The 14,758-nt window shown below is 37.6% G+C and overlaps 1 protein-coding gene across 9 annotated transcripts in view; it reads right to left on the bottom strand.

Moving 5' to 3' along the window:
- Positions 1-14,758, bottom strand: part of Mctp1 (multiple C2 and transmembrane domain containing 1) — a 407,885-nt gene that overhangs the window by 44,807 nt on the left and 348,320 nt on the right. Inside the window, exons 20-21 of one of the 9 annotated variants that reach the window (XM_029561729.1) lie at positions 4,615-4,682; positions 3,417-3,771 (exon numbers count right to left, since the gene is read on the bottom strand). The exons of 6 other annotated variants lie outside the window; for them this stretch is intronic. In XM_029561729.1, the coding sequence (XP_029417589.1) occupies positions 4,638-4,682 (45 nt within the window). In that variant the 3' untranslated portion in view covers positions 3,417-3,771; positions 4,615-4,637. Of the gene's footprint in view, positions 1-3,416; positions 3,772-4,614; positions 4,683-14,758 lie in introns of those variants that run through there. 2 more of the 9 variants (XR_003848889.1, XM_029561730.1) reach the window with 2 other exon arrangements.

Here is a 14,758-nt window from a genome sequence, read left to right as displayed (position 1 = left end):
AGGTATACACACACACACACACACACACACACACACACACACACACCAACACATGCTCACAATAAATAAAATGTAATAAAAATTTAAAAATCAGGTACAGTTGTGTGCCAATAAAATTTAGTTTAAAAAACATATATAACTGACTGAGTTTGGTTCATTGCTGATCTTTGTTCTAGTCCAAATAACCCATTTTATATATTGTTCCTAAGAGGTAAAACCACTTGATCTAAATGGCAACTAAGGCAGATCTAGAATCTAGATCTTCAAATTGGTTGATAATCTTTAACTGCTAACTGAATTGGGATAATTTCTCTGTAATTATCAAGCTTTCAAAACTATACTGCAGATTTGATATGCTTGACAAATTACATGGTTTTGGCCAAAAAGATTAGACTCATATAATTTGTTCTGGGTTTTATTACATTCTCTTAATTTAAGGGCAAATAGACTTGTGAAGTTAGTTTCCGTTTTACTTTCTGATGAACATTTCTCAGACTGGACAAGCAGGGGGACAGGGCTCCGTGCTACAGTAGTGCCTTGGCAGCATTGCTTGTGGTGGTTCCGAATACTCATCTCTGCCAGCTTTCTAAAGTGGCCTCATGTTTTACCCATGGTTAGATGGGCAGCATATCCTCTGTAGCTATAGGACAAAGACCTGTGAACACTTGACGTCTTTAGTTCCATGTGCTAAAAAATTACCTCTGCATTGATGATTTAAATCTTTGAATTGAATTAGATATCTGAGGGGCAAGCTGCCATTCTATGACCCTTGTTTCTTCTATTAATAGTCTTGGGATGCCACGGAAAACATAGTCAACCTTCCCTTACACATTTACATTTTAAGCACTGTTACCAGTATTCTAAGTTTTTCTATGTCTCAGGACTTATGGATACTAATAACTTTAAGAACATTTCTTGAGCTTGACATATAGGACATTTCCAGGAAAACTGGAACTAATATATTTTATTCTCCCTGGTAATGACAAGATGCGTTATCCTGACTGTACACAGAGAACAAAACTTCAGAAGGCTGGTCAACCTATGCATTAGTGTTCCACACAGTCAGAAGGTTGAGAGATAAGCCAATGCTAAGAGGTCAAGAAATAGAGTTATCGTTCATGTTTCTGCTTTAATTATGGCCCTAGAGCATTCTTGTCCTTGACTCATGTTGTGACCCAGTGCTATGTTTGGATATTAAGCATCCATGTCTTATTAGGTTATGTGCATTATATTTAAATACTTAGATCAACCTTGAAAGAAGTTCGGAATCCTCACTAGCTTAAACATTTTTGATAGTCTAATCTCTATCAAGGAAACAAGAAAAATATTTCCTTTGAGCAGACAGTATTACTTGCTCTGGGGGACTGGGTATGTTATATCTGGCACCTCCTAGAACTTAAGATATATGCTGTGCTGTGCCCTGCAACTTGCTTTTGAAGTATGAAAAAGGATATAAAATATATATCCTCTGTACTCAGGAGGCAGAGGCAGGTGGATCTCTGTGAATTCAAGGCCAGCCTAGTCCATATATCAAGTTCCAGGCCAGCTTGGGCTATAGGGAGACCCTATGTTAAAAAGGCAAAAAAGAAAAAGAAAAAAAAAGAATCTTTAAGTATTCACAGAGTGAATAAGAAAATCATCAGGTGTTTATTGCTTGGTGTAATCACTAAGAAGCTTTGGGCCAAGAACTATAGGTAAATTTTATCAATGCTGTGCAGGAAGTACTGGTAGTATACACATTATAAAGTTGAAATTGTGGCTATAAAGGGGTAAAAGAATTTATCTAAGGTTATTCAGCTAGTGAGCAATGAAGCTAGGATCTAAGCTGAAGAAGCTAACACTATTGGCTGATTGACAGGTTGATCCAGTACGGACAATCCTTTGATAAAAAAAACCCAGATTCACTAGAGAATGCACTAAATGAGAAAGAGAAAGAAAACAACACGTTGTAGTTCTCTGCTCCTCAGATTGCTGCTATTACAGAGTGCCTCCACCTGGTCTTACTGTTCATGCCTAAGCAGTCACAGAAGAACCAGCCACAGGAACCTGTGATCAGGTCTCATCCATGGTCTCTGTTCTAGTTTGCCTTCAGTTGCTGTGATAAAAACACTGACCAAAACCAACTTGTGGAAGAAGAATTTATTTGGCTTACAAGCACAATCTGTCATCAAGGGAAGCCAAGGCAGGAACTCAGGGAAAGAATGTGGAGCACAGACCACGGAGGAGTGCTGCTTACTGCCTTGCTCCCCTGGCTCATGCTCAGCCTGCTTTTTTATACAATGCAGGACTACCTGCCCAGGGGTGGCACCACCCACAGTGGGCTGGGACCTCCCACATCATTCAGTAATCAAGATGGTCCCCTCTTCTAACCAGGTGTGTCAAGTTGACACTAGTTAAGCAGCACAGTCCCTGAGTTAACAAAGTCTATGCGAAATGCTGCATTCTTACTGGCTTGATTTACTTTTTTGGGTACAGGGGAAAAAAATGTGGATTTATCATCATTCTTTCTTTTCCTTATTTTAGACTCATGAAGCTTCTAGACTCTTGTAGTTACGATTAAGGTCATGCACAAATATTTTGGCTTTTTCTTTCTGTGCCTGAGGTAGTACTACACTTCTGAACTACTTCAAAATTGTTTAGCTAGAGAAAGGTGAACAAAGCAGGTTAATGCTTTTTGGGGGCGGGGAGAGGTTTTAAGAGCTAGTACTTCTCCCAAATTTGTGGCTGGTAGTATTCCAAGTAGAAGAATATTTTAAGCTTGGTAAAGGTGATAGCAAAAGTGCGGAACAAAGTGTTCTGCCCACTCCTGGCATACATGGCATCAAAAGAAAAAACAATGTGGTTTTAAGCCCTCATGACTTAACTTGGAGTTATTACAGTGGCAAAACCTAGCCTTTCCTGACTTGTACACAAGATTCTCATACCTAATTCGAAGTAGTAGTATGATAAATATGACAGAAAAAGGGAATTATGTTTCTTGGCAGAAGACAGAAAACAGAAAATACACAGACGTTTCCAAAAGGACTAGTATACAAAGAAAAAGTCCCCATTATTCCAGGCTCAAACTTAAGATTTCTCTGAAAATAAAAGTGTAGGATTTCTAGTTCCTACAACTGACCCAAATTGCTTGGAGTACTTGAGAAGCCTTATGTCTTTCTACATGCTCTAAGACAAGAACCTACATACCTTCAAAGCAATGTAGAAGTTTAAATTACTTTGGCCAAACTGAAGTCTCCAGTCAAAAGCATAATATTTTAATTTTCCCCATAGATATGATAAATCAGTAGAGCAACCAAGGGCTTTTATTTCCCTTTCTCCTTTTAGTATAATCAAAGAGTGATGCTGTGTGTTAGGGGCTTAAACAGGAAGAAATTGAAATCCATGACAGTGATGACTTAATAATATTGCAAATTATAGTTTTTAGTTCAGGTAATTTAGCATACCAAATCACAGTTTAATTTCCTTCTACAGAGCCCAGGCATGCGAGATAGTGTATGGAATAAGGGCAAAGCAGGATGGAGGGGGTAAGGATGAATGTGAGTAAAAAAACTAAGACCCCCCCTCAAATGTAGGTGCCCTTGAAAGACTAATAGATGTGACCCAGAGAATGTAAATGACAGTTCCTTAATATGTGCGAGAGCCTACAGCCCCGAACTTCAGAAGGTCAAGAGCTTCTGCTTCCTTTTGTTCAGATGCCTTCATCTCCTGCTTGATGGAATGTGAGGATCAAGTGCCCAGAAAGAATGCATACGGTGTGCAGGGCTCTGACAGCTGTGGAAGAAAGAATGACTTTCAGAGTGTTAGCAAAACAGAGCTGTTGTTGAATGGTCTGTGTCCTTGACTCTGCACAAAGCTTCATGAAGGAAGGGAGAAGGGTGAGCTAAATCACTTAGTGACTTGTCTTTTGTTCTAAGATCAGTCTTCCAGATAAAACTATCATTCAGTTCACACTCACAACAATCCTTGCAAAATATTTAAAATAGCTTCCTCAGCTTAGTCAAGTAGCTCACCTGGCTGAAGCAATGTCCATGCACCTGGCAGGAGAGCTGATAATTGCAACTGAATTTCATCAAACTTATGACCTGAGTTCCAGGCATGACAAGGTTGTGAGGCTGAGCCTTCTGCATTTGCTTGGGAAATAGTCACGCAAGCCTGTCGATCCCATTCACTCAGACCATAGCTCACTAGCTTGATCAAATGTTCAGAGTACCCTGGAATAGTTATGTCCCTCACATGTGAGTGAGCAAAGATTTTAAGGGATACATAGATAGGCAAAGTTTACATGTGTATGAAACTAAAATTCTCAAACCCAGCTTAAGGTCCATCCAGTTAAAACAACTCCATTTTACTGAATCAGAACAGATGGAATAAAGAATCTGTTTTAACATGGTGCCTAGAGTATTCTGAAAAATACATGTGGGTTTTTTTTTTTTTTTGGTAGGTGTCTTTTTTGGGGGGGGGGCAGGGAGAATGTTAGTTTCTTGCTTATTTGTTTGAGACAAAGTCTCATATAGCCCAAGCTGGCCTGGGAATCACTATGTAGCCATGAACTCCTAATCTTCTGGCCTTGACTTCCAAGGTACAGGGGTCACAAGTATTCCCCTCCATGCTTACCTGGGTTTCCATTGTTGTTGCTCCTATTTGTTTTGGTTTTGTCCTTTTTTAAATTTTGTAAAACTTATCTGAGTAGGTAAAAAAAAGAAAATATAGCCCTTCATAAACATAAAAAAAATAGCATCACAAAACAAGGCAACAAAATAGTCCACCTGTGTCATATAAGCAGAGAGGTCATGTCATTTATCATCTAAATGTGAGCAGACTGAAATGGGGTGCCATTAATAATTATAACCATAATAAGCATAAACTGAGTTTGTACTCTAAACCAGCAGTTATGGTCACCCCTGTTTTAAATGAATATGGCCAGTAAAGTTGTTTAGATTTGTCATAAGCTCAACAGAAAACCTTCTGTGAAACTCAAAGCCTAGTAATTACTGTGAATATTTTTATACACCTAGATTTTTTATAAGCCTTGAACCCATGCGATTTGGTTCAGAAACTCACTGTGTCTGGGTAGAGCAGGGTGAACTCTTTAGTTCCAATTGCTTTGACTGTGAAGAGATCAGTGGGAACAGTGGCCCCAAGGTGGGCATCCTAAGTACTTTTCATGAAATGCAAAAGACGGGTCCTCAGAGACCAAAAGAAAGGGAAACAACCAGGCATTATTCTGTTCCCCATATTCCATCCAGTTTCTAGAAAACACCTTTTCCACAAGCTGTTAGTTCTATTCTCATGCAGTCTGTGCAAACTCCAGTGATTACTGCCACATAGTTTTCTATTGCTTTCCTCTGGGGGTGGAGGTGGGGATTGCAATATCCTGGTAGGACAAACGAAGAATGAAAATGGATTATACATGTTTGCTACTTGGTATATGCAAAAAAATCCGTGTGTTAAGAGTATTTTAGAAGCAAGCAGTGGCTAAGTAGGAAGCACACATTTCTAGGAAATTTCATTTATTTCTTTGGCTTTAATAACGTTTGTGGTGTATTGTTGCATTTGCACATAATTTTAGCAAGAGTATTACTGTGCATTTACTTTCAAGTATTGATTCCATTTTTACATAGCCTTAAAATACAGTGTTCATTCAATTAAGCATCTCTTAACACATAAAACTCTGCTCTTTGTTCTGTAAGGTCCCCAGTATTGGAACTATCTTCTTAAATGAGAAGACAAATGAAAATGTGTATGCGGAGGAACTTGACTCCTCACAAAGCAACTTCTCTCCTGGAAATCATATGTAAGGTAGCCTGTGCATCTTCTGTGTAGGACTGCCTGTGTATGGAATGGAAGGAAAGCATAATTGGTGTGCAGGCTCCCAAGAGAAAAGCAGCATCGAAGGAAACACTGAAATAATTACTCAGTATGTGTATAAAAGAGGCATGGTAACAGTGGCAAGGGAAAGGCAAGAGAAGGGAAGGAAAAAAGAAATCGGTCTTAGATGATTATAAAATATATCTTAGTTACCTGAGAGAGTTAAGGTGTATTGACTATGCTTTTTAAAAAACTGGTCTTAATTACCCTGGAGACCAGAATTCCATATGACATAAATATGTTTTTAGATAGTTTCCTAATATATGTATAATTTACTCAAGGAAAAAAAGGACTGTGTCCTCTGGAGCCAATCTAGCCTCACAGGTAAATACAAATTTAAGTGGATTCCTAAGCATCATATTATGTACAGCTGCTGATGGAGTGGAATGTCTGTGAAGTTGCTGGGAAGGTCCTTCAGTTAAGTACATAATAAAAATGTATTGAAAAAAATACACCATTTTCTCAGTGGACTATAATTGGCTATGCATAATAAAAAGCCTTATTTTCAAAAATGTATTCTATATCCAAGGAGTCTTAAATCTCAATAATTGTGTTATTTTTTAAAACTCAAAATGCTAAGCAATATTAGCAAGAGTGACAGAGGAACCACATGGTAGATGTCACTTTATGATTTACAACTCTCTTTGACATCTCTTTTCCCCTCCAGATTCTTTTTAAAGCAGATGTCACCTAAAGACATAGGTGAAAAGTTAAAGAAGATAGAGAAACAAAATTCAGCTTTTTTCCCTTTGATGGATGCTTTCAGACCTTCCAAACTACAATTAACTTTAAAAAGTATATCTTTTGTTTATCTAGGCAGAATTTTCTATTATAGCCAAACAAGAAAGGACAGAAAGACTTACACAGAAAGAATTTTGAGTTCTATAGCTTCAAGATTATCTAGTTCTGTACTTCGGTTTGGTAGTTAGCCCACTGACTTTGAGGTTTCTTTTGCCCAACACATCATTCTCTAACCTAGTCACTCTATTTTTTCTTCGCTTCAAATATGTGCTCTAGTTATATACAGCTCATATATATGAGACTCACCTTTCTAAGGACACAAATGGACTGCGAGTGAAGGAACAGAAAACGATAGTACATTTAAATGGAAACGAAAAGAAAGCAAGAATTGCTATGCTTATTTGAACTAAAACTGATTAAATAAAATTCTGCAAAAGACATCCTCATTTGAATTTTTAGATTTGTGTGTTCAATTTGAAGTATCTGTAGAGATCAGAAGCTGGGAAAGGTCTAAGGTAGGAGGGAGGGGAAGCACCAACTTTCAACAATGGACAGAGCATGTAGAATGAAAAATCAGCAAAGAAACATTAGACTTAAGCTCCTTTAAACCAACAGCTCTAGTGGACATGCAAAGAACATTTTATCTTATTTTGTTGCCTCCACAGGTTGGATTGTACGTGTCCTGTTCATTCTGTATTTCCTGTTTCTATAAAAACCACTCGAAGAAGGTTAGCTATGTGAACTGTGCTCTTTGCCTGTGCTACCTTCCTGTTATATTACTAGCCCTAGGAAGGCCTTCAAGTTGCTTGAAAAGTATACACCCATCTTGTACTATCACATTTCTCCCATCTTCCCTCAATCTTCCTCTTTTCTCTAGATCCTCCCATCCTAACTTTTACATTCTCAGCAGGTGACCCTTTCCCCTGATAGTGCTTCCTCAACACCCACACTCCTCATCCAGGGTATCCCCACAGAGCCATCACTGCGTTCTTCCTCTGACTGTGTCCCACCTCTCCTGAGACCTTCAAATGCCACCCCCTTCCAGTTCTGAAATATTCCTCCACTTGTGCCTTTTAAAACTAAGTGAGCCCTCTATTTCTGAAACAAGTCCCAAGGTTTTCTAACTCCTTATGCTCCTTTCCTCTTTCCCTCTACCCAGGCAGAGCCAAGTTCATATGATGGACATAGTACCTAGCAGCTGCCCCTGGTTCAACTTTCTGCTTTCTCAGATCTAGGGAAGCAACAAACCCTACGGTCATGGCTAATCTCATCACTAGTGTTCATGATGTTTTTCCTCAGGGCTCATCTTCTATTTGCCTAACTTAATTCTAGTGATATGTTCCTCAAAGCTTTTGATTTCTGTGACAGCGATCCTTCTTATTCTTTCCCTACCATGCTGAAGGTTCCTTTTCTGTAGTATGCCTTGTCGTTGTTCTCCTTTTGTTCCTTGGTAGGGTACCCTCCACAGAGCTGTCCTTGCCCTTCTCTTCGATCTCAACATCCTCTGCTTCAGTAATTACTTTTTATCTCTAAAGGGTATTTCTCAAATTTAAGTCTCTGACTATAACTTCTTCTTTGAACTCTTGATTTCTATTTCTAACATCTGCTAGAATACCCAATTTGATGACCTGGTGACATTTCAAACTCACCATGTTAGAAACAGAAGTGATTTTCTTCCTCTCTTAAACCTAATCCTACTCAGAGCTGCTGTTCCATTTAATAACATAAAACCTTCCTGGCTGATAATTTTGCTGCTGCAGCTGCCAATGATGACTATAATAACATACTGTTACTATCATAAAATACTACATACCAGCCATTATTCCAATCTTTACATGTGTTTAATCATTAATACAGGCAACAATCTTACACTTTACAGATGAGGAAACTGAAGGATAGACGTTCAGATTCATGCCCATCACACAGCGGTTCCAAGAGCCAATACCTTTAGCTGCTATACTACATTGTTCTCAGTAGTGCCATTAACTACTAGCTATATTGCTGAAGAGTGATTGGTGACATCTCATAGTCTCATAGATGTGATAGGATGAAAGGTGAATAAGTTGAGTGTAGGAGATTTTAAATTTAGTGAAGGGAATGACTTGCAAGCAATCCTGGAGTTCTGTAAGGAATGCTGTGAGGGCAGAAACTGCACTCAATCCTGTCATCTGTAGCGCTAAAGGTAGAGCTTCATCTCCAAGACTTGTGAGTGGGGATAGGAATGAATGATATAGTTAGAGAATAGAAAGTTCCATTTTTGACTTACTGGCAATGGTAGGTGCAATGACACTTAAGAGAGGTGTAAATATTGGAGAGAACAGAAAGATATTGGCAAAATGAAGATCACTTGACAGCCAATTTCTTTTGCTAAGTATTAGCCAGAATATAACAAGGGTAGTTTGAATTATCAGACTATGATGTCTGATTTTCCACTTATAGATCATATGACAAAATGCTTACTTTTTGTGTAGCATTTTGCACCATATGTATTATATACTTAGTTCTGGCCAGGAAATTTATGTTTGTGTGGAGATGATGCATATGAAAGCCAAACAAGCCCATGAACTAATAAGCAGTATGTAAATTTCATAAAATAATGTGGCATAGTGATTGGAAGTATGGACTTTGAAGTCTCTGTAAAACACACTCTAATTTCAGTTTTCTTTGTGATCTTGGTCAAAATACTTTGTCATTATTTGTAAACTTTGGATGACAGAACTTATCTGATAGAATTATCATGAAGAAGAATAAGATTCTACGTGAAGGGTTCAGCATGGTGCCTGGTACATAACTACACAATGCCCACAGGTACAAACAAACAGGAAGGCAGAGGAGATGAGTGTGAACTGAGTAAAGCAAATGAAGTATTGTTCTGAATCAGAGCTCCCTACTGGCTGAAGAGTTCATTGAATGGCAGAGGCAGACGTCTTTTAGGTCTTAAAAGATGGCCAAGTCAAGTAGACAGAACATTTCTTATGTATAGCAAAGCAGAACTGAGCAGAATTGAAGAAGGTATAAAATAGGGAATATCAAGGCTAAAGAGATGGCTCAGTGGTTAAGAGCTCTTGCAGAGGACTTGAGTTCGGTTCCCAAACCCGCATGGTGGCTAGCACCCAAATGGCAGCTTATAATAGTTGTTAATTCAGTTCCAGGGAATTTGATGCCCTCTTCTGACCTCTGAGGGCACCAGCCAGGCATGTAATACACATATATACACACACAGGCAAAATACTCAAACACCCCCCCAAAATTTTTTTTAATCATTTAAAAAACAAAATAGAGAATATCATAACAAAAATATACAGAATTTTGATTATGAATTTGATAAAAAGAAAACCATCAAAGATGATTTGTGTTTTTGCACCTTCATTAGTTAAGTGGTTGTACTACTGGTAGAACTCCGTTAGCTGTGAAATAAGGTAGTGTTAAAGGAAGACTACAAATTCAGGTTAATATAGACTGAATTTGATTTTATGGTGGAACAACTTGCATTGTCTAAGAAGGCATAAAGAAACAACAGACTTCGGAAAAGCAACAAAAGAGGAGACTTTTTAGATATTTTAAAGAAGAGTTGAGTATCATTTTTCTTTATTTCCCTCATAGCACCTAGCATAGTGCTGTGACCTTTTCATTTGTGCAATATTTAATGCACTGATAAATGAATAAATGAACAAAAGTAAAGAATTTTGTGTTATCTTCACTAACATGCTAGTTAAAATTGTGAGCATAGATTAGTCTCTAAGGAAGAATAGAATTGGGAGGTACTCCAAACAGTGGATGCAAAAGAAGAAAGACGAAGTGTTAGGGTGCATTTAAAAAGAGTGCACAAGGAAAGGAAAGGGGACAGTAAATGGTGGCCAAGTGGGGACGTGTCACTGTAAGGACGAGGACCAAGTGAAGTTACTAATGTGCCAGCAAACATGTTTAGTGAAGTATTATATATAGAAGTTACAAGAGAAAACATGATTAAACAAAAATGGGAGGAAAATGAGGGCAAACATTGAAGAGTATGTCTATGATTGCCAAAGAATGAAGGAAAAGAAAAACTCACATTCCTTTCTAAAATGTGTTAGTCTACAATTCATGGAACTGACATTTATCATAGCTCTGCAAATATTTATGCACACATAAACTACATATAATTATACATTTGTGAACAAATTAATTGAATAAATCATTCAAATTGAAAAAGAGAAAAATATTGTATTTTTTTGTAATTAGAAAATTTCTAGCCAGATGTGGTATATACTTGAAATGTCAACACTCAGGAGTTTAAGGCGGGAAGATATTGAGTTTGGAGCTAGCCTGGACTACTTAGAAAGTTCCTATCTAGGACTGGCAAGTTGGGTCAGTGGTGAAAAGCACTTGCTTTGAAAGCCTGATGACTTGAGTTTAATCCTTGAAACCCACAGTAGAAGTACTGACTCTCTCTGACCTCCACATGCATGCTATAGCACCCACAGACAGACACAGACAGACGGATGGATGCACACACACACACACACACACACACACACACACACACACACACACAGGCCTGGATAGCTTTGCTGTCAATTTGAAACACCTGAGAAAAGGGAGCCTCAATTTCTACCATCAGGTCGGCCTGTGGCCATGTCTCTGAGGCATTTTCTTAATAGCTAATTGATATCAGGGGACAGCAGGTGATTGTGGGTGGTGCCCTCACTGGGCAGGTGGTCCTAGGTTGTATAAGGAAGCAGACTGAGCACAGGCCAAGGTAAGCAATCCAGTAAGCATAATTCTTCCATGGTCTCTGCTGCAGTTTCTGCCCCAAGTTCATGGCATGGTTTCCCTCAAGGATGAACTGTGATTGGGTGTGTACGTCAAATAAAACTTTTCCTCCTCAAGTTGATTTTGATCAGTGTTTTATCACAGCAATAGAAAGTAAACTAGAACAAAAATGAAACAAAATTTTTTTCTCAAAGTTCTAATCAAGATGAACTACAGGGTGAGGTCTTACCTCAAAAGAAAAGAAAAAAGAGATTTTCACCTTCATTTTCTGTGCTATAGGTATTTAAATAGATGCAAATATACCTGAAGGTGGCAGTTCATCAATACTAAGATAAAAATGCATCCTTTTCTAATGTACTGCTTTATCTGATGCTGTGAAAAAAGACTTGCATGGGAGGTTAAATCACTATCATCTAGACTATAGAAAGGTGAATATTTATGAGTGAATACTAAAAAATGTTTAGTTGGTATATCAATATAGTTTTGCTCTAAGTTACTTTTGTCTAGTTAGTCTCGTTAAAACTAATTGTTTTGTCCCGGGTGTGGTGGCACTTGGGAGGTAGAGGCAGGCAGATGTCTGTGAATTCGTGAGTTCAAGGCCAGCCTGGTCTACATAGTGAATTCACTAGGAACTGTCTACAAAATATCATTAAAACACACAAAGCAAAAGTGGACTTATGGAAATAGAAAAAGTAGAAATTAATATTTCACACATATTAAAGACAGGTATAAATAAAATACTGTAGCTTTGAATTCATATTTTCTTGAAAGGCAACTATGCTCACCACTCTAGCACTGGCACAGATGAATTTGTCTTTTCTTAATGCTATGGAATTCACACTGAGTGAATAAAACCCATTTGACAAATTCAAGTTATAGTATGCTTTCAAGGTGAATTATTAAAGTCTTAAAACCTGATTTTCTAATGAAGGCACTGGAGAAAACACAGAGTTGGTGAAGAAAAACACAAAAGATATGAAATTTTGTGTGCATGCACACATTTTATATACAGATAAAGTAGGGAGAAATTTTGATAGAATTTTCAAATCTTTAAAGATAAGGCCTCTCTATCTCTTTTGTTAAAACCCTTTCTCTTAAGTATGCCTACCAAAGCTTTGATTTCACTAATTCCCCGAGAAAAGACATCAGTTAAGAATTCTGGATACCAGGTGCACAAACAATCCAAGATTCTGATATTACAATATCTTTCATGTCAAAACCCAAACTCAATCCAACCAGATGCAGAAACTAGTTTCCACTTGGGAATGCTACCTACCCTTTTACTCCCACTGTCTGTACTTAAACACTTAATGTAGGAGAAGTTAAAGGCCAAAAAAGAACATGCCTGCACTTGATTTCAAGTGACAGTTAATATAGTACATTAAAGGTTTAATACTATACACATGGCAGCTATATATAAATAGTAGCATTAAAAGGGGTTACAACATTGCTAAGACATTCTAAATCTAAAACACTTAAAAAGCACATTTGCAGTATAAGTTATCTTAAATTATTTTAATTGGTCTCAAGAAGACTTCATACTAGCAATGGGCTTTGACTTTTTCTGATTATAAAAGAGAAACACAGATGAATGCTTTTTAGACAGCCTAATATCATTTCCCAGGGTAAGCTACCACTGAATGCTATTCTCACTTGTTTTGTGTAAATTTTGTTTTCCCAAAGTTTTTAGTTCTAAAAAATACAGCTGATGCAAAATGTCTTTTTTTGTTGTTGTTATTTATTGTCTTTTGCAATCATTACCCAGAAACTTCGACAAAAAGGGAATAACAGAGAAAAAAAGCAGTAAAAGGCATTGGATATTTAGCCATTTTACTACTAAGGTTTTTAAAAAGTGGTACAGAAATAATCCAGTTCCATTCTTTGGCTCGATTGCTTACAAGTAACTTATCCTGAAAAAAACAGCAAGTAATCTGTCAGTTGTAGAAGTTTATTTTTCCATGAGTTATCTAGAGATAAGCTAGCCTGTACTATAGATTTCCAGTGACATAATTGTGTATGAATTCTGATCTGATTTGGTATTAAATGGTGCAAAAGGTGACACATTTTCTCTAATATACCCCATTAGAAGGGGAAGAAATTGCCACGTATGAAATCTGAGAACCTTGATTCAGAAACTATTTGACTTTGAGGTTCGCTCAATGGGAAGAGGAACTTGTTCAACTACCTCAGGCACTGAAGGTTGTGACAAGACAGTCTAATGCCCAGTGTAGTCACTCTGCTGGATAATCAATAATATCTTACATTATCAGACTACTCCAGCTGTATATTCGTTTATTATATTGCCTTGTGTATCTCCCTAACATTCAAGTGTGGAATCACAAAGAGACTACAGATGCTGTCCTCCTTCCCAAATCATTGCTGATCACAACACTTGGCTGAAACACCAGAATTAGTTAAGAGCATTTGTGCCTATAATGTGAAATGTTCACTTGGACACCAACATGATGCTGCCTTACTGTAGCAAAGAAGTTAACTTGAGCAGTCCTGGAAAGCAGTCTCATCAGAGCTATTTATGGTTTCTATAGCAAAAATTTCAGGGTTAATAGTAATCTTTTAGATCATCTGAGAGATGTTCTGGAACAAATTGGTAAGATGCCAGATAAGACTTGTTGTCATTTCAAAATACATTCTATTTCTTTAAACAGTTTTTTACATTTATTTATTGATTGATTGGTGTGTGTGTGTGTGTGTGTGTGTGTGAGAGAGAGAGAGAGAGAGAGAGAGAGAGAGAGAGGTGTGCATGTGCACACATACAGAGGTCAGACGACAATTCAGGGGACTCAGTTTTCTGTTTTCTCCTTCCAGTTTCTCTCCTTCCACCATGTGGGTCCCTGGAATCTAACTCGGGTCATCAGGTTTGGTGGCAAGTGCTTTTACCCATTGAACTATCTTACTGGCCCCAAATTACATTATCTAAAAAGTAGAAATGATTATGTTTTAAGAAGGAAACATTCTGAAAACTCCTTTCTTCACTTGACATTTTATTTTTGGCAACCAATCCTGGAAGGTAAAGCCTGACTTTCAGAACACAGTGCATTGTCAAATTTTCCTCCTGTATCTGTGGAGGATAGTTTATGGTATTACCTTTACATAGGAAATTTTTGAAGGATCCTTTGTTACTATTTCCTAATTACCAACTAACTTCAAAACATTCTGAAAACTCCTTTCTTCACTTGACATTTTATTTTTGGCAACCAATCCTGGAAGGTAAAGCCTGACTTTCAGAACACAGTGCATTGTCAAATTTTCCTCCTGTATCTGTGGAGGATAGTTTATGGTATTACCTTTACATAGGAAATTTTTGAAGGATCCTTTGTTACTATTTCCTAATTACCAACTAACTTCATAGGAGAGCTTAGTCAGAAGGTCAAGTCTT

Source organism: Nannospalax galili, unplaced genomic scaffold, assembly GCF_000622305.1.
Source record: "Nannospalax galili isolate Female #2095 unplaced genomic scaffold, S.galili_v1.0 scaffold173, whole genome shotgun sequence".
Taxonomy (NCBI): domain Eukaryota; kingdom Metazoa; phylum Chordata; class Mammalia; order Rodentia; family Spalacidae; genus Nannospalax; species Nannospalax galili.
Note: the sequence above shows the minus strand (reverse complement) of the source record. Positions and strands in the feature narration are given on the sequence as shown.